Consider the following 20,475-nt stretch of genomic DNA (forward strand, 5'->3'; position numbering starts at 1 on the left):
TCAGCATAGGGAGCGTCTACACCAAAGCGCTACAGCGTGCAAGTGTCCTGCGGTAGCTTTTCAGGTGCAGACAAGCACCGAACTTCTTCCTTCACTAAGGCACCTAAAACCATTCTTAGGCTGCCTGCTAAGGGACTGCTGACATCCATGGAAGGACTCGCAGTGGGCTTTGGGCTGGGCCCGAGAGTTCCAGTGTCTGCAGTGTCAGACATAGGGGTGCAAGAGGAGTCAGTCTGACAGTTGCCTTCGGTGACACTGGGAACTGCGTGTCTCCTTCCCCAGGCACAGCTTTCAGTAGGTAGCCATCCCAACAGAATACCTTAATGGCATAATGCAATTACATGGATTTCATAGCATAATTCAGACCAATAGTTTGCGGGTGTACAGCCCCGCCCATCTCCCAAGGATCTCAGCGTGTTTAACAAACCTTCATTAGGCGTCAGAACATGCTGTCAGGAAGTGTAGTTATGCCAATTTGACAGACAGGAAAGTAAGGACTAAAGAGAGTAAGGGTCTGGCAAGAGTCAGTGATAGAACCAGAACGAGAAATCTACCAGTTCTGTGCTCCAGCCCAATGGTCTCACCACTAGCCCATCCATCTTCAAGTTCTCCTGGCCTTAGTCATGCATGTGGGCTCATTGGGCCAGAGCTTGGATCCTCTACATCTTCCCTATATTTTTCTACTCATTGCTTCATTAAATGATAGCCTGCCTTCCCCCCCACACCCCGAGCACGAGTTTCCTTTTTATTCCAAAGCACCCTCTCTGATGTGCTAGGGAAAGAATGAACCAGGTAGTAGAACTTGCCACTGAGACCATAGGTTACAATGAACACTTACACTTGTGTTGTCTCCTCATGCAGCCAGATGACTTGGTCATTTATTTCCTAGGATGAAGACATCTATCTATTTATGAACCACTTCAGTGTTTTAAGCAGTTGAACAGAACCAATAGACCAAGAAGCTTTTCAAAGCAATTCTTTTCTTACTATGTCTTATTGTCATTTACCAAGGACTATACGAAAAGGAATAGCAATCAGAGCTAGTCGGGAATCGTTTTTATTCAGTGTTTTTCATCAGAACATGCTGATTTCTCAAAAAACCAAATTTATCATGCCAAAGGGTCAGTTTTGATTAATTTCTTGACTTGAATTTTTTTGAAAACGTTCAAAATGTTTCATTTTTGGCATCGTTTGTAAGGAAAAGTTCAGACTCCTAGACAACTTTTCATTTCAAAATTTCATCTAGCGAAAATTAAAAAAATGACGGGTCAAAACTGAAATAAAACACTCTGAAATGATCAAAATGAAATATTTTGATTGACCCAACCTGATTTTTTTTTCAAATTTTCAGTTCAGGAAATTTTTTAAATTTTGAATTCTCATTCTGAATGAGGATGGGAAAAAAAATTAAATATTGAAATAGTTTTATGGAAAGGGGAAAACATTTTGTTCCCACTTCGAATCACAATGGCCAGAGGGACAGGACTTCACCCCTTGCTCCTAGAGAGGAAGGCAGAAACATAAACAGTGGAGGGGGAGGGTAAGATGACAGGAGTAATTTATTTTTGGGCAAAGCACTTTGTTGGTGCTTCATAAATATTACAGGAGTTGGGTAGGTAAGGTTGTAGGGCCTGCAATGTGCAGGAGGTCAGACTAGATGATGGTGATGTTTCCTTTTGGCCTTAAAGGCTATGAGTCCACATGCACTGGAAATTGGCAGTCACCTTAGGACAGTATAGTGGCTATGGTTGTTCCCTGACTTCAAGCTTTTCCAGGTAGCACATTAGGAGATGGACGGAGGGGAAGAGTTGTGCTTAAGATCTAGCTGTGCTCAGAGGAGGTGTTTTGGATTCTTTATGTGCCTATGGCCCTCAATCAGATCACAGCCCCTTTGTGGCAAACACACAATATAAGACAGACCATGCCCCAAGGAACTCCGTCTGAGTTCCTGACCCTGGCACGCAATGCTGTGGTGAACTCACTGCAGCTCCACGCAGATGCAGGGTTCTGGTCACACACAGCCGCTTGTAGGGTAAGATACCAACTTATGACAAGACACACCCAGAGAATGTCAAAAGCAATCGAGCAAGCGTAGCAAACAATGTGAGGGAATGACGTGAACAACAGATAAGGTGACCGATGGATGCGTAGTCGATGAATGTGCACTGTAGATGGGTCTGAGTCGTCTTACAAGTTCAAATAAATTATGAGATGCAAACAAATGCACAAAATACTCTGGGCTATCCCCACTGTCCATTAATGAGCCATTAGCAGTTGTCACAATCACTAAGCCTTAACGAGAAGGAGGCCTGGGGTGGCAGTTCTGCAGGCCAATGCTCAAACCACTGAGATATCCCTTCCCCACCCCTTAACTAGTATTTCTCGTCAGAGGGACAATTCACAAGTATTCAGAGGAGTAGCCGTGTTAGTCTGGATCTGTAAAAGCAGCAAAGAGTCCTGTGGCACCTTATAGACTAACAGACGTATTGGAGCATGAGCTTTGTGGGTGAATACACATGCATCCGACAAAGTGGGTATTCACCCACAAGAACTCATGCTCCAATACGCTACAGGACTCTTTGCTGAATTCACAAGTAGATGATCTTTGCACTCTTGGCAGCTGTGAGGCTTGACAGGCCCGAGTGTACTCAGTTACCTCTTGTCTAGGCCTAGAGGCAACGCACTGCTGCAGTCACAGTAAAGACTTAACAGTTCCTGGACCTCTTCATGTCAAGTGACTCAACTCTAATTGCCCCTGAGCAACTCGGAGGAGACAAGCGGTGCAGTGCTATAGCTCACAAGGCAGAGAGCAGGCATAGACCTCAGCATCTCTCTATTGCTGTTACCTGTCCAGCGGCTTCCCGCTTGGAACTTACCTGTGGCCATAAACACCTCAGTCACTTGATGGTTGGATTTTGCCAATGTTTCCATATAGATTAAGCTTTTGCTCTTTGCAAACTCCTCCGCCACCTAGTTGGGTGTGGAAGGTACAAAACTGGATTATTTCAAAATAGGCCTAGGTGTGTTCTGCCCAGTAATCACATCCAGGTTGGTAAATGTCCTGGAAAGTGGTGGAAATAAGGGCTCCATTTACAAGGTATTGGATCTTGTCCTTAGGCCTGATGGGGAGACACAACTCCCCCCTGTATGATTAGACACCGCAGGCATGACAGAGACCTGCGCAGTATGGACGGGGGTGCATGGTGCCAACCTGGAGAAGCAAGCTCAGAATGGACACAAACACTAGTGTAGCAGGAGTACTGCAACTCGCCCTGTCTGACTAGTGGCTAAGTAGGAAGAAGAGCATGCAGAAATCTCCAGCTATTTGCAAGGGTGGCTCTGGGACAAATCTCCAAGCTGGATCCTGCAAACTGCCTTAGGGCCTCGTACCCCCGTTGTTAGCTCCAGCACTTGCACTGTCAGACTAAAGATGTACAAGGGAGCTTTCAGGCTTAGAACTCATCTGCATAGTGTACTAGTCTGCACTGGAGTGCGACACTCCAGTGTGTTGTGCACTAACAGGACTGTGGTGCTGCAGTGACGCACACTAGGGAACTCTCCGTGCATGCCAGGAGGTCCTTATGGGTCAGTTAATGCACAACACACAAGTGCACCCTGCTCGTGCAGACAAGCTCTTAGTTTACACTGACTTTAGTTCCCTATCTTTCTGAAGAGCGGCGTGTCCGGTGACAGAGCCACCATTGCATTCCAGCACATTCTGCTGCAAACCCTAAAGCTTCTTATTTCCCCAGCTCACGCTTCTTCTGTTCCAGTCACACGGTTGCAGCCGAATTGTTTAGGCCACGTTTGTTTTCTCTGTTGCACAGCTCAAGGCAGTGCAGCCGCTCTCTGACTGGAACCTGTTAAAACTCACTGGAGACAGGGATCTGAGAGTTAAACCCTCCAGCTTTTTTTGTCCCATGCAGTTCTCATTCATTGAACTTGGTGGTCAGTGATGCAGCATCAGCTTTTAGTGAGGCTTCTGAAATTTTTTAATGTAAGACAAAGCATCTATGTATTTTTTTTCTGCAACTCATCGATGGCAAATTTTGAAGTAACATCTGGGAACATCCTCTCTGAAAACTACCGATGCACCCTCTGAACCCTCTGAACAAACCCACCATAACTCAGGAAAGTCTCTAAGATCCAAGAAAGTTAGCAGCTGAAACAGAGGGCAAAACGGGATTTATGACCTCTAACATCCGTGGAACCCAGTGGGGGCCTTGCTATATTGCTCGCTGCTAGGAGAATCACGTTCACCTATTTACTTATGAACTGTTCGGTGTGAAAGCCTGAAGTGCAGCACTTGGTGAACACGCTGCCGTGGTCTTTTTGAAAGCGAGAATCTGTCAACTGCCGAGATCTTACTGCAGTGAGGCCACTTACCTCAAAAATGACTTCCCGCTGAGAAGCAAGATCTGTCTTATTGTCAACTAAAACAATCACATGCTCATTGGGAAGAAATTCCTTCTCCATTCCCTCAACCATAGCTTTGCTCTCGCAAAAGTTGCCTGGAAAGGTGTGAGAGAGAGACACAGACAATAAACCAACAGACACTCAGGAGCTGTTTCATGGCCCAAAGGAGATTGGCAGGTGAGGGCTAAAAACTGTAGAAACAAATGGGTTATGGAATTGTCATAGATAATGCTGTTAGGAGCACTACTCAGCATGGAACCAGCTCTAAATGTACTTCCTTCCCCAAAGCCAAGGAGGATGACTTCTTCTCCATCAGACATTACCCAACCAGCATGAATTTTCCGTTTGTCATAGACCCAGCGTATAGGTGATGGGCTGAGGTGATTGGGCTCTCTTGTGATGGGGCAAGGATTCTTAAAAGCTTGATCTATCTCTTCAATAAAGTTCTGTTACTGTGAGATGTTACTCTTCAGCAGCCTATGGTCTCCTCCTTCTGTAACAACTATGGCAGTAATACAGGCATATGACCCTTAGTGTTGTGGTTCCTGTGTGTTGCATATTACCAGTAAAAGGGAAAAGACACGCATAACGTAGTGGGAGACCATGCAACATGTCCCCCTGGAACAGTCCATCACAAACGGACATTAATGTACGCCAACTAACAGATGCGTTTAATCTTTGTGGTAAAGCTGTCTGAAGACATGCAAGGAACTGGTACAGGCATTTCACTTACAGTGGACAATAAATGTGCACGCTTTCTCCCTAAAAATCAAGAGTTCTCCATCTACCCCTACCTCCCAGCCCAATCCAGCTCACCAGCCAAGTAGGGTAATGAGGGAGCATCACTAAGTGCTCTTTGTTCCCCTACCCTCATGTAAGCCACACACTCATATCATCCTTAAAGTCTAGGGAGCTGGGAGTGAGTGTAATACCAACAGGCCCTGGTTTTCAGCAGGAGGGATTGAATCTGGGGCCTCTGGTGCTCAGTGCATGCGCATGCGCTAAAAGCCAGCTGGCTGTAGAGCAGACTAATTTTATCTCGCTCTCTCTAAGTCAGGGTTGTACTGTGCAGAGTCTTCATTTATTCAGTCTAATTTAAGATTTTGCGTGCCAGTCATACCTTTTAGTGTTTTTAGAAGGTCTCTTTCTACAAGGCTATAATATATAAACTAAACTATTGTTGTCTGTAAAGTAAATAAGGTTTTTAAAATGTTTAAGAAGCTTCATTTAAAATTAAATTAAAATGCAGGGCTCCCACCCCCTGGACCGGTGGCCAGGACCCAGGCAGCCTGAGTGCCACTGAAAATTAGCTTGCATGCCGCCTTTGGCACACATGCCATAGATTTCCTACACCTGCTCTAAGTGGTCTTGATGCCATTAGATGGGACAGAACACCACATCCAGAAGGTGTGTGGCTTACATGAGGGAAGGGGAACAAAGAGCACTTACTGATGCTCCCTCATTACCTACTTGGCTGGTGAGCTGGATTGGGCTGGGAGGTAGGGGTAGATGGAGAAACTCTTGGTTTTTAGGGAGAAAGCGTGCGCATTTATTGTCCACTGTAAGTGAAATGCCTGTACCAGTTCCTTGCATGTCTTCAACCAGCTTTACCAGAAGATGAAGGATAAACCTACTCATGATGTGTAGCCCTTATGTGATGTGTGCAGGAAAAAGCAGTCTTGGTTGAATGTCTGGAGACGTATTGGGAAGCTACCGTGCATTAGAACTAGTGCAGCCTACCAGTGGCGTGGCTGCATTATCAAGATTCAGTCTGGATATTTTATAACGTTAAAGGCAAACCCTTGTGGAGGAGAGAGGCAGGAGAACAAGCCATCTCTGGTCTTATCTTTCTGGCAATGTCATATACAAGAAGGGCAGCCTTCACCCCCCTGTAATAAAGATGGCAAACGCTATGGTATTTCTCTTGTCCTGCAGTGTCCCAGATCTCCAGCTTAATCGTGGCAGTCTGAAAATATACCAGCTGGGTGAAGAAAGAACCTGGACAGCTCCTTGAGAAAGCCATAGCATGCACCTTAATTAATGTTAACCTTTATCTCGGTGAGCTGTGTGAAAGATGGGTGACGAGATTCGGTTGGAAAGGGCTGCGGGGGGAGAGAGGATGAGAGAACGAGAATTGAAACATCTCCCCCTGCACCAAAAGCATGTAAGAAACAGGCTGGTGAACTGGTATTACCCAAAAAAAGCCCAGTACTACACAAGTGCCCATCAGCAGGGTGTAGTTGGGAGATGGGGAGGGGAAGAGAAATGAGAACAATGTTTCTTGCTCAATCCATCAATATTGGTGGCATTAGCAAGCTTTGATTTTGCAGCTGTCTAGCTGGAGAAAATGTCATGAGAGGGTGGGAATTAGGAGTCTTGAGTTCTAATCCAGCTGTACAGTGCCTGGCCCCTGTTGGGTGCTGCTGTAACAGAAATACTGCAGTCTCCCTGACACTGATTTCTATGACCTTGGGCAAGTCACTTATGGCTTGCGTGGGCCACTAAGCACAGCCCTGATTAGAGATAAGCAGCGCTGTCCCAGGAGTAGCCCCGGGGACGTGCTCAGATGCTTCTGAGCTACAGCTGCCTTTTCTTGCTCTTAGCCCATGCCAGCAAACCTGCCCCACCCCCAAACTGGCAGGGCTCTGCTGGCCAGTGGGCGGGGGTGACACCAAGGCCATGCCTGCTCGCCCTCTCTACCTGCTCTAGGGAAGTGAGAGGTGCACGTTTGCTCCTGCACACCTGGCCCAGAGATGTGAAGGTGGGGGGGAGAGGCCTTGGCCCACACATTTGCCTGGGGGAATATGGGAGAGCAAAGTCCCAGTGTAGCCCTTCACCTTTTTGTCTCAGCTTGCCCAGATGGAAAATGGGTCTAATTAAAATCCACCTCCCTGGGGTGCTGTAAAAAACAGCAATGTCTGCAAAATGTTTGAAGATCCTTGGTCTGAAAATGCTGTAGCAGCTCAAATGTGTGGCTGTGCACAGTAGATAGGCAGAAGCCATCTGTTAAGGGCCAGATTGTCTGATAAATACATGGGCTTGAGGTAGAGGGGGCAATACAGAGCCAAAGCTCTCCAGAGAGCCCTGGGAGATACAGAAGCCTCCTCTGAGTGCCAAGCAATATAGGCAAATGACACCACACTTCTTGGTATAGGCACCGTGACTGCCTGATTTGTGTGGCAGCGTGGGAGTCCCCTTGGGCCTTCCATCCCCACTCTCCTGGCAAAGGTCATGGCCCTTCTTTAAAACAGGAAGAAAAGGGTCTTTCTGCCTATTTCTGATGTAAAGACACAGAGCCAGAACCTTGCTTATGCAAATTGGCCTTGCCTCCATTGAAGTCGACATCTAACAACAGATGGGGATCAGTGGGCTCCCTAGCTTTTACCAGGGTCTATAAGCTGCAAAACTTCCTAAAGAGACTTAACTGACCCTGTGCAGACATCTCCAATAAAAACTAAAGCCATGTTTTCCACCAGTGTTGCCTACTGAGATGAATCTTTTTGCATCTGATGATGGGAGCATGTAGCAGAACTGGATGAATAATGGTGGTTTGGTTTTGTTGGTGGCAATTTGAAAAGTCAAAAAAAAAATTCATTGCAAGTCCAACACCACATGAAATGTTTCAAAGATTTTGACTCTACGTCGAGAGAAATTTTATGCTGGGTCGAATGAAACATTTATTTTAACTATGACCATTCTAAATAATTTTTTTAAAATAAGACTAAAGAAATTTTTTAAAGTCATTTCAAACCAAAAAACTTAAACATTGTGATTTTTTTTTTCAGGTTTTTTTTTTTAAACAATTTAGTGAAACTACCATGAACTCACAAGGTGGGTGAGATAAGATCTTATCTCGGACCAACCTCTCTGTTGGGGGAAGGGACACACTTTCATGCTACACAGAGCTCTTCTTTAGGTCTGAGGAATGAACTGGCGTGTTACAGCTAAATACTCCGCTTCCTACCCAGACCCTGAAGAGCTCTGTAAAGCTCAAAAGCTTGTCCCCTCTAGGGTAACCAGACAGCAAGTGTGAAAAATCGGGACGGGGGTGGAGGGTAACAAGCACCTAGATAAGATAAAGGGCCAAATATTGGGACTTTCCCTATAAAATCGGGACATCTGTTCACCCTTGTCCTCTCGACCAACAGAAATTGGTCCAATAAAACACCCACCTTGTCTCCAATATTCTGGGACCAACCTGGCTACATGAACACTGTTACCATGAACTCATAAAATGTGGTAGTGTCCCTAGATCTGCAGCTTTTTCAGTAAAAATCTTCAGCTGAAATTTCACCTAGTTCTAGTGTGAGTGGGTTTCTGTTGAAACACCAGGAAAATGTCAAAGGCAGGTTTGCTGATCACATTGGGGAGGCTAGATGGGGTGCTTTGATTAGACTGAATGGAACGGTATAATGGGCAGAGCTGCTGGGAGTCTGGAAAGATAGCCTTTTAAATGTCATCTGTTGGAGGCTCCGTTGTCATACGTCCTCTGTCCTCCGTCCTCCGTCCCAAACAGGGCAGAACAGAGTGTTACGTCTGTTTTTCTGACACCCAGCAATTATACAAGGGGCGATTCCAACCCAAACCCACTGGATCGGACTCTGAAGCACAGTTCCTAGGATTCCAGGATGTGCCTGTGTCAGTTTCTGCAGCGCGAGTGAGAAGGTGGTGCAATTTCACAGTGAGCGCTGGGCCTGGGGCTGGCACATATCCAGAGCTAATGCAGTGCGATTGGTAGTATTTCTGTGGGGGCAGCTGGGAGAGCCAGGGCTCGGGGGAGAGCTCAGAGAGAACGCAGAGGGGAAAATCTACAACATCTAATAGTAAATGGTGAACGCTCTCTTGGGTTACTCAGAACTGCAGGTGTAGACCAAAACTCTCCGCTGATACGACATATTTAAATGCTGCACTACCTGCAATGAACCACTAGATGTCACTCTAACGCCACAATGAACACAGCTGTGGTGCTGGTCCCCTGTTCAGGATTTCTTGGTCCCTGTCTCCAATCTACCCCAGCAGAGAAATGTGCCCTGCATGTGGCCTGAGCCTCCCTGCCAGTGAACTCCAAAGGCACTTTGCCACTGGTGTCGGTGGAGTCGTAGATGCTGAGGCCTGACTTTTGTCAGACGTGCTTCTTAGGTTGGTGCCTAAAGATCCAGCTCTGAAGAGCAGCATTACAAAAGGACCAGCTTTTAAAATGGGCCCATCAGCCTGCACACTTGCGCTACCTTAACCAAACTTTTCCAGATCTCGCAGTTGTCAATCCTGTGCCTGAGCTGAGAAACCAAACTAACCGCGCGCTCACGGGCTGTAACATTGGGGGTCTGTTGGGTCATGTTCCATTAGCCGCCAGAGCTGCCAACTGGAGCCCCTAACCCTGCCTCCTGAGTGACGTCCTGCTGCTTCTCTGCTGGACCTGACACAGCTTAAGCAAAACCAAACTTCACGCTAGCGTAGCTCCGCTGACTTCAGCAGAGACACTCCTGGTATAAGGGAGACACAGATCAGGCCCTTTATGTTGTACCAAAGGATTAGTTCATTGCTGCCACTCACTTACATCCCACAGTGGACATGAATTCTTTGAAGTCATTTTTCACATAGCAGAAGGCTATGCTTGACTTTCCCACGGCTGTGCTCCCCAGCAGAACCACCCTGTAGATGTAGGCATGCTCTGTGGAAGGCCCCACCCCCACCTGCTGCGTTCTTCTCGGGGTCATATTCTGCAAAGAAGAGAAAAGATGCCTGTTCAAAAGGCATCGATAGTGCGCTCCAGGGCCCTCGGATGATTAGCTGCGTACACTCTAAAGAGTTAGGCCCCAGGCCGCAATTTCCCACTCAGCGTAGCAGGAGACGTGGCTCCAGTTTAACCCTTCCTGCACCGCTGTTTCAATCGACCAAGCTCAACATGCTTAAAAGAATCCTAATGGGAGTCTAACCCTACAGGTACATGTACAGTACGGGCGGGGCTGTACCGGCATAGCTCTGTCGCTGAATAGGCCATTATAATGCAGTAGTATAGACACAGCCAATACCAACAGAAAGGGCGTTTCCTTTAGTGGAGGGCACCACTTCCCTGAAAGACAGGCGCTTCAGCGATGGAAGCATTCTTCTGTCAACACAACTGCATCCACCGTGCGGGTTAGGTTGGCATGGTAACGTCACACAGGAGTGTGGCCAACCACAGGGCAACGTGCTGACCTAACTTAGGAGTAGACCAAGTCTAATCTGTAGACTCATCAAAGGCCTGAGCTGCTGTGGCCACAGTCACAATGTCAGGTGGCCTCTCGTAGCAGCACTGTGAACTCCATAGTCTCTATCCTAAATACTGGTCATAGCGCTTCAACCTGTTTCCCCCCCCAATACCTGACCTCCTGAGAGAGCTCTTCCATCAATACACTGGCTTGGACTCTTGGAACAAACTTGATACAGGTGGTCTCAAAGCTTCCAGTGCTAGGCTCACAAGGGGCAGTCCGGATACACAGCCATGAATCAGTTAGACTTTTTCCTTACCAAGAAACCTCACTAGCCATATGCCTGTGGTTCTCAGGAGTCTCAAAGGCCAGGTGAGGCTGGCTATGATGGGAGGTGGGAGAACCATCAATGGCTGAACTTTTAACCCTAGCAAATAGCTTGTCTTGAAGTTGGTTTCTAGTGCTTGGTGTTATGAAGATGGGCCACATTTTCAAGGCTATATTCAGCCTTAGCGATAGCTTAAAAATATAAGGGGACCTGTGTCCAGGGTTTCACAGGCCCCCAGCTCCAGCTGTAATAATGACCAAGACAGATCCATGAAACCCTAAAGACAAGCAACCCATGAAAACAAACGCGCATCCGACGAAGTGGGTATTCACCCACGAAAGCTCATGCTCCAAAATGTCTGTTAGTCTATAAGGTGCCACAGGATTCTTTGCTTCTTTTACAGATCCAGACTAACACGGCTACCCCTCTGATACGTGGCTCTCGTGCTTTTTCACCCTGCCCCTTTGGAAAGCTTGACCAACAGCCACACAGCCATGTTTTAATTAAATGAGTGAGACTACAAGGAGGGATGTGCCTTTCAATTCTCTTAAGTATTTTGGTAACTCCAGAAAAATTATGTATTTATTCCTCTAGCACCTCAAGTGTGCAAGACTCTTCAGCTGGGTAAAAAGGCACCATCCTCTACAAGTCAAGGCTTCTGATGTTAGGTGTTAATCATCAAACACCAATGAAATCGGTGTTCAACAAACACCACAAAAACACTCTGTTTCTGTTGACTTTACCCCTTTCCCAGTGTGGTTTGATTATGTAGGCAAAATGGCCCTGCTTCTAGACTGTATCTAAGGGCTTATCTACACGGAGCAGTAATGCAGGCTCTGGCAGTATGATTTCTAAGGCGTGCCTTAATTGATCTGTTTAGACCCTGCTGGTGCAAACTAAAAGCTCCCTAGTGTGCTTTAACATAATGCTGTTTGAAATCATACTTCATTAAAGGACACTAGGGCCTTGGCTACCCTGACTCTTTACAGCGCTGCAACTTTCTCGCTCAGGGGTGTAAAAAAACACTCCCCTGAGCGCAGCAAATTACAGCACTGTAAAGCACCATTGTGTGCAGTGCCCCAGCGCTGGGAGCGCAGCTCCCAGCACTGTAAGCTAATCCCCAAGGGGAGGTGGAGTACCTGCAGCGCTGGGAGAGCTCTCTCCCGGCGCTGGCACTCGGACCACACTTGCACTTCAAAGCGCTGCTGCGGGAGCTCTCCCGCGGCAGCACTGTACAGCTGTAAATGTAGCCATACCCCTAGGGAATAAACACACTAAATGCTAACCCAGGAGTTTAATAACAAGGATACAAAGGTTAACCTAATATGCACGTCATCTTTTATCCACATGATAAAAATGAAAGTACAGTAGAACCTCATAGTTACAAACAACCTCCCTTCCGGAGCCATTTGTAGGTCTGAACAAAACTTTATGTTTGTTCTTTCAAACGTTTGCAATTGAATATTGATTTCATACAGCTTTGAAACTTTATTATGCAGAAGAAAAATGCTGCTTTCTCTTTATTTGTTTAGTAGTTTACGTTTAACACAGTACTGTACTGTATTGGCTTTTTTCTTTTCTTTGCTGCTGCCTGATTGCGTACTTCCGGTTGCAAAGGAGGGGTGTGGTTGACTGGTCAGTTCATAAGTCCAGTGTTTGTAACTCTGAGGTTCTATTGTAGATCCTATTCAGACAAAAATTTGGGGAAGTACTGGGAAAAAATCTTCCCATGACAGTATCAAAGAATGCCCTGGAAAAACCTTGGTTTGAGGACATGTGCATGGACCTCACATTTCTAAAAATGAACCCTGAAAACCAGAGGCCCTGAAGATAGATAAACCAAAATCAGGTACTGGGGGAATACAGCATGCAAGCCAAAATAACTGAGGCAATGCCTGAATATATTTTTGATGATTAACACTTAATTCATGGTTTGTTTTCAAAGCAGTGAGCATTCCCTGGGTGTGTTTAAAAATACATAAAATCCAATTGGGGAGGGAGGGGGAAATGTAATTGCATGTGAAATTATCTTCATGCAGAATCACTCCTGCCTGCATCGTCCAAGTGCACAATCATGCAAGAACATGCACAGCTTCTCTCATATAACCATATTCTTATGCCTTCGCAGGATCAGGGCCCGTGATTATAACTGCAGTTACACGTTTGTTATACTTGTGTCAGCACCTGGGTTTTTGTCTAAATACCTTCGAATCAAAGCCATTTCTCCCAGCCTACCTGGTTAAGAACACCAGTGTTAGATCCTCAGCTGGTGTAAACTGACGTAGCCCTAGTCACCTTGGTGGAGCTACAATTATTTTTGGCAGCTGGGGATCTCGCCCCAATGTGTATGACTGAAATCAAAACCACTCACACCTACGTCAAGCAGCAACACATCTAGCAGCATAGACGGTTCAACTATGCAGTAATGTGCCTTGCATAACTCTCTCACAACAGACAATCAACCTCTGGAACTTGTTGCCTAACCCTAACCCTCTGACTGCCAGAAGCTTTTGGACTGGATGACGAGGACGGATCACCCGAAACTGCCCTGTTCTGTTCATTCCATCTGATGCATCAGAGACAGGATACTAGGCTGGTCAGGCCTGGTCCACACTACCCTGTTAAACTGATTTTAACAGCGTTAAATCGATTTAACGCTGCACCCTTCCACACTACACTGCTCTTTATATCGATTTAAAGGGTTCTTTAAATCATTTTCTGTACTCCTACAAAACGAGAGGAGTAACGCTAAAATCGATATTACTATATCGATTTAGGGTTAGTGTGGATGCAAATCGACGTTATTGGCCTCATTCTTTTACAGTAGCTACCCACAGTGCACCGCTCCAGAAATCGACACTAGCCTCGGACCATGGATGCACACCACCAAATTAATGTGCCTAGTGTGGACGCGCACAATCGACTTTATAATATCTGTTTTATAAAATCGGTTTAAGCTAATTCGAATTTATCCTGTAGTGTAGACGTACCCGTAGACAGCCATTCTTATGGGCCCATTTTTGACCCCAAAATCTCTTCTTTCAGTTAGGAAAAAACGTGCCACTGCAGCTAAAACACTAAGTCAGGAGTCTGCTTGAAAAGTATCTGCTTCGGAAGCAGCTTAACTGGGTCTGGTTTTTAATCTGGCTTCATTGCTATATTTCTTATTGTCCTATTTATTACAAAATAATAAATGCAAAACCTTTGTTAGTGAGATATTACAGTAAACCTCAGAGGCAAGACTAACTTGTCAATAGAGCTGGAAGGAAAATCTTTCAGGAAGGAAAGTGGTTTTTCAAACAATACAGTACAGCTGCGGAAAATGTCTATATTGTTTGAAATGTTTGGCCAAAACAAAGGAAAAGTGGATTTATTTTAAATGGAAAAACTTCTGACTTCCAGGCTTTTTCCTTCCTTTTTTTCCTCTTTCCATCCTCTCTCTGTAGAAAAGAAAGGGAATCGAGGCAGATGGGGAAATAAGTGGCTTGTTTGTTTTTGTTTTGCTTTTGTTTTTTTCCTGATTCAATGAAAAATCATATTTCTGAGAAAATTCTGGGTTTTTTCGCTTGAAAATTTTCACTGAAAATTTACCTTCCCTCCCCTCCAACCCTGCTTATTAGTATTACACACTGAGGTTTGGGTACCGTATGGGGCGGGAAGGATGAAAGTGCCTCCCAGGAGGAGTTTATAGGGCTGTTCTTCTCTAGAGCTGCCCACTACCTCTTGGAGCGTTAGATGAGATCAGTTAAGTTAGAGCCACTGTTCGAGGTGACCAGCAGGGGGTATTGTAGCCAGAAGGTAACAGGGGTGCAAAACGGAAACCCAGACAGTCATGAATTTACCCAGAGTCTGGTGGCCTGGTCTCTCTGTGTGGAACAAGCATAGAAGGGATGAATCTGGTGCCCTATGCACTCTGCCTCTTCCACTCTTGGTCACCCAGTTTTGGCAGAGATGGGTCTTTTGCTAGTGCGAGCACTTTGCACTTTCTGAATTCCCTCACAGTTCCCATCCCCAAGAGGAGGATCCAGCAGGCAGGGGACAAACTGAACCTAGCACGATTGTGGACGCAGGCGGCTCCTTGCTTACTGTCACGGAAGAGCTTATTAAACCTATGGGCTGTGCACACAGCTTTGTCTAGCCGGAACCAGGCTCGTATTATCATCCCTTGTTCTCACCACCTTGCTATTCTGTTTCTTTCTGTGCTAAATGACTGGGGTTTAAGCTTGGGTGGAGCAGAATTAATAACAACACCTGGCTCTTAGGCTACATCTACACTACAGCATAAAATGGAAATTACTAAAACCGGTTTTACAAAACTGATATTATAAAATCGATTTTATGCATCCACACTAGGGCACATTAATTCGGTGGTGTGCGTCCATGGTCCTAGGCTACCATCGATTCCCGGAGCGGTGCACTCTGGGTAGCTACATTAAAGGAATGAGACCAATAACTTCGATTTCCGTCCACACTAACCCTAAATCGATATAGTAATATCGATTTTAGGGTTACTCCTCTCGTTGGGGAGGAGTACAGAAATCGATTTTAAGAGCCCTTAAAATCGATTTAAAGTGCCTTGTAGTGTGGACGGGTACAGAGTTAAATTGATTTAATGCTGTTTAAATCGATTTAACTGTGTAGTGTGGACCAGGCCTTACATAGAGCTCTCATCAACAGATCTTCAAGCACTTTACCAAAGGAGTATCATTATCCCCACTTTATAGATGGGGAAACTGAGGCATGGGGAAGTGATTTGCCTAGGTTCACCCAGCAGCCAAGCTGGCCCAGGTGTCCTGAGTCCCAGCACTGGGTTCTGTCCTCTAGGCCAGTTCAGAGTTGACTAAAGATCAGGGAATAATGCACCATCTAAAAAATCTGGCCATTTTCTTATGGAAATTGCAGTACGGGTTAAGCTTACTAGTACCAAGTAACGTACTGAATGTTGTCAAGGCCCCCTTCTAAGTGAGAAATGGGGGATGTAAATACTATTGTTCACCATCCAAGGCATGAGAGACGGCTCCTGCCTCCCAGTTTTCTGTATGTATTTCTCCTCCTTTGTTGTACATGAATTGCAGAAACATTCCCCTCCCCCCCTGCACTCTGCCAGGAGCACTTCTAAAGAGCCCTGAGAACCAAACACCAGCCCACCCGACAGCCGAGCAGGGAAACTCTGACAATGCTCTTGTGCCAGTGTGACAGGGCATCTGAGAGGAAAACACTAAACAACAAAGCTACCCCTGCTACCGCTCATTACTTAAGCTACACTGAGGCCATGTCCACAGTAGAAAGCTTGCAACGATCTGACTAAAATCAATTTGGTTACCTCCCAGGAAACCCAAATTCAGATGTGCTTGAACCCATTTAGCCCCATGCAGAATGATTTTCGCTTTACCAGCTGCACTAATGCAGCAAGTTTTCTGATAAAGACAAAGACCTAAAAGGAAAGAGGGGTTAGATGCCAGGAGAAACTACAGAGCTGCCTCAGGCTTTACAGAAAGTCTCTGCAACTGGTTAGCTCCCTAATTGAGGGGGAGGGGGAGGGAAGAATGGCAGTGCTGGGGAAAATGTCCCTGAACCAGCAAGCCTCCCAAACAGAAGAAAAGAGTCTGCCCTGTGATTGCTGAGAGGAGACGCGTGGACAGATCCCATAAGAAAGCAAGCCGAGACCATGGCCTGAGCAGGCTCCAAGACTAGGAAGAAAAGAAAGCCAGCTGATGAACCCCTCTTCCCCTGCACAATCCTGTGTGTTAACAATAATGGCTCAGAGTTTTTTCTGACATGCGCCTGTCAAGAGACCCCCACAGACCGGCTCAGCTGCAGCTTTGACTCTGCTAAACCCTTAGCCCTGAGGCTGCTGTCATTTGCTTCCTGTTAGAGAAATCCGCCTGCCTGCACACTGAAGTTAAGAGGATTAATTCATAGGTTTGCAGGCTTAAGGCTAGAAAAAGGACTCTTAAAGGCCTGGTCTACATTAAGCTGTTAAACCGATTTTAACAGTGTTAAATCGATTTAATGATGCACCCGTCCACACTACACTGCTCTTTATATCGATTTAAAGGACTCTTTAAATCGATTTCTGTACTCCTACAAAAAGAGAGGAGTAACACTAAAATCGATATTACTATATCGGATTAGGGTTAGTGTGGACGCAAATCGACGTTATTGGCCTCATTATTTTACAGTAGCTACCCACAGTGCACCGCTCCAGAAATCGACACTAGCCTCGGACCATGGACGCACACCACCGAATTAATGTGCCTAGTGTGGACGTGCACAATCAACTTTATAATATCTGTTTTATAAAATCGGTTTAAGCTAATTCAAATTTATCCTGTAGTGTAGACGTAGCCTTAGAGCCTATCACAGGCCATTAAACCTCACCCACTTACCACTGTATAGAGCCCAGTAACTTGGGCTGGACCAACCTTACAGGACTCTTTCTGCATGCAGGGTGTTTGCTTGTCTTAGATTCAATCACCGTTGATCTGATCATTCAATCACTGAAGGAACAGACTGTATTCAAGCCTCTGAGCAGGGATGCTGCATCTTGAACAGTCTAAACAAGTGGTTTAGGGCTTTTGATGAAAGCCTGTGAGAAATGGAGTGGTTGGCTATCCTGCAATGCAATGTGGAGAGTGGTGGTTTCAACCACTTCACAGTAGTGATGTGAGGGGGTTGTGAGGAGGGGGAGGTTTTTTTACTGCTGAGGTGGTGATGATACAAGAGAATTTGATTTTTATCTACTCGGAGAGTTGGCTCTTTTGTCTTTTAAAGAACACCAGTAAAAATGGGCTCTCGTGATGACACAGTCCCTGCACAGGTTCTTTAAGCTGCCATTTCATTTACAAGCCCCTTTGTACCTACGGCCAAGCCTTTGAAAATAGGAGCCTAAAGTTAAACTCCCATAATCTGTCTTTAGGTACCTGTCTGATTTTTGAAAGCACTGAGCACCCAGCTGCTCCCATGGTTGCTCCACACTGTAGAAATCCAGGCCCTGGATTTAGATGTCTCAGTATAGGTGTGGAGGGGGCTAATTTTAGGTGCCTATTTTTGAACATGTTAGCTGAGGTAGTTTGGGTCATCTTCAGGGTGCTGAAGCTGATGCTGAGTATGCACAAATGGTCATTGCTAAAGCTTACTGTTACCTAAAGATCAGCTTGAGACGTAACGGTCTAAATGGGAAGGGGATATTTCTGGGTGGTATTGTACCAGTGCAGTGCCTGATCCATTCTCACCAAAGCCACTGGAAGTAGGACTGGGCCCTTATTCTTGAAAGAAAATGTCCCACCCAAATGAGTTATAGAAACAGTCTCACTCTATTGCGGGATTATCTTGGGACTCCTGAGGTCTGAGTCACATCTTTGATGGATCCCTGCAGTCTGATCAAACCTTCTCCATCATTCTTTTAAGCCCTGCTGGGAGGGGCAAGCCTCCCACGACACCCAAACTCTGACCTCAGCTCTGGGAAGCTGAAAGGAAGCTGCCTTTCTCCACGGTACACCCAGCGCTTTGGTGCTCTGTGAAGTTCTTTGCCTCTTTCAACCCTAGGGTCCTTGAGACAGAGCCTGGGTCTCCTCTGTGCAGTGCTCAGCACTCAGCTCGGAATAGGCAATAAATGATCCAACAGAGTTTTCCCCTGAAATTAAGCAAAGATGCACTGCCATCTCAGTCAGGTTACACACACCTTGGCCCGCAGTGCCCACATTGCTAACATACCCAAAGGCGCTTTGAAATGCTTTAAAAATTAAACGTGTGCAAGTACATCACCTTCTCAGCCTGCTGGAGGTTTGGTGTCCCCATCCCCCCACCCTCTGCTCTTAGAGGGTATTCACAGAGGAAGAGCTCACCTTTTTCAACATTGCCTTGATTCTAGGTGGGGTGGGGGGAGATGTCTTCAATCCACTGGAAGTTTGAAACCATGCTGGCTGGGAAGCAGCGGTAGCAGCAGGGCTGTGCAGGTGCTCAAACAAGTTAAATCCAATCCAGGCAAACTAGAAAGTGAAAAGCACACCTCTTGAAACTCCCCACTGAGAGGCCGGTACTTTCACCAGAACGCTGGTTGCGCCTAAAGATCAACACACAAACACAACAGCGCTTGGTAAACTTTAAGGTCCAGTGATTCAGCAGCTAGTTGATTTGCCTTTAAGAATGTGGAGCCATAAAAACCTGCAATCAAGGTGAGTTGTGATTTGAGTGGAGCAGGCCTCTGTTCTGGAGGGCGGGGCCCTGCACACTCCAGTGAAAAGCTGAGGAGAGTGATTCTGCTGGCCTGGGTTCCCTTCCTTTCTACAGTTTCATAATCCTAGTCCTTTCTGTCTTTCTGCTGGGTCCTGCAAGCGTTGTGTCCGCCCCTTGATTTCTTGTTTCCATTGTGATTCGCAACCATGTAACATCCTGTTTATACAAAAGAATGACTCACTAGTTTGAAGGCGGCAGCACTGGGAATTCAGGAAGTTGTTAATATTCCTAAAAATCTCCAGGCCTGATCCTTGGACCTGCTGAGCTGTGCTCAGTGCAAGGTGAGGGAGGGGGAAGGGTTCCATTGTCAGCTTCAGAAATGATGGAATAGGCCCCCTAGGTTCACTCCAGAGCCCAAGATCACCTGTATTCTTGCCACCCTGAGTATAGGTGCTAGAACTAGGGACACAGGGGGAGCGGCTTGAAGTGGTTTCCATCATATACAGGGCTTACAATTTGGTTCAATGGCTCTCAGCACCTCCACTATAGAAATTGTTCCAGCACCTCTGCCCTAGGAGGGCCAGGCATGGGTGAGGTTAGGTGTTACTTCTCATCTGTGCATTGATGCTCTGTTCATGCCCTTGTGCCAGGAGATGTTTTGGCCAGTGTGCAGAGCAATTCTAATTTTCAGGGATGTATTTTCTGCTTGCTATGCGGTCGTGAATAGCAAACCTACTCTCCTTGCAAAGAACCAGAGAGGATGGAACGGAGGTGGAGACAGACTCTAAGACTTGGTGTCAAGTATCAGAGGGGTAGCCGTGTTAGTCTGGATCTGTAAAAGCAGCAAAGAATCCTGTGGCACCTTATAGACTAACAGACGTTTTGGAGCATGAGCTTTCGTGGGTGAATACCCACTTCCTCAGATGCATGTAATGGAAATATCCAGGGGCAGGTATATATATGTGTGCTAGCAAGCAAGCTAGAGATAACGAGGTCAGTTCAATCAGGGAGGATGAGGCCCTGTTCTAGCAGTTGAGGTGTGAAAACCAAGAGAGGAGAAACTGGTTCTGTAATTGGCAAGCCATTCACAGTCTTTGTTCAATCCTGAGCTGATGGTGTCAAATTTGCAGATGAACTGAAGCTCAGCAGTTTCTCTTTGAAGTCTGGTCCTGAAGTTTTTTTGCTGCAGGATGGCCACCTTAAGGTCTGCTATAGTGTGGCCAGGGAGGTTGAAGTGCTCTCCTACAGGTTTTTGTATATTGCCATTCCTAATGTCTGATTTGTGTCCATTTATCCTTTTCCGTAGAGACTGTCCAGTTTGGCCGATGTACATAGCAGAGGGGCATTGCTGGCATATGATGG

The 20,475-nt window shown here is 46.1% G+C and overlaps 1 protein-coding gene across 1 annotated transcript; it reads right to left on the reverse strand.

The window, feature by feature from the left end:
• Positions 1-1,462: 1,462 nt before the first annotated feature.
• Positions 1,463-19,240, reverse strand: LOC127030103 (ras-related protein Rab-17-like). Its single transcript, XM_050916054.1, has 6 exons — positions 18,783-19,240; positions 9,974-10,136; positions 6,244-6,414; positions 4,387-4,511; positions 2,877-2,970; positions 1,463-1,500 (listed from the first exon to the last, which is right to left on the reverse strand). Exons 1-6 carry the CDS (start codon positions 18,792-18,794, stop codon positions 1,463-1,465), a joined length of 603 nt encoding a protein of 200 aa, XP_050772011.1. The 5' UTR covers positions 18,795-19,240.
• Positions 19,241-20,475: the final 1,235 nt, after the last annotated feature.

This window comes from Gopherus flavomarginatus, chromosome 10, assembly GCF_025201925.1.
Source record: "Gopherus flavomarginatus isolate rGopFla2 chromosome 10, rGopFla2.mat.asm, whole genome shotgun sequence".
Lineage (NCBI taxonomy): Eukaryota > Metazoa > Chordata > Testudines > Testudinidae > Gopherus > Gopherus flavomarginatus.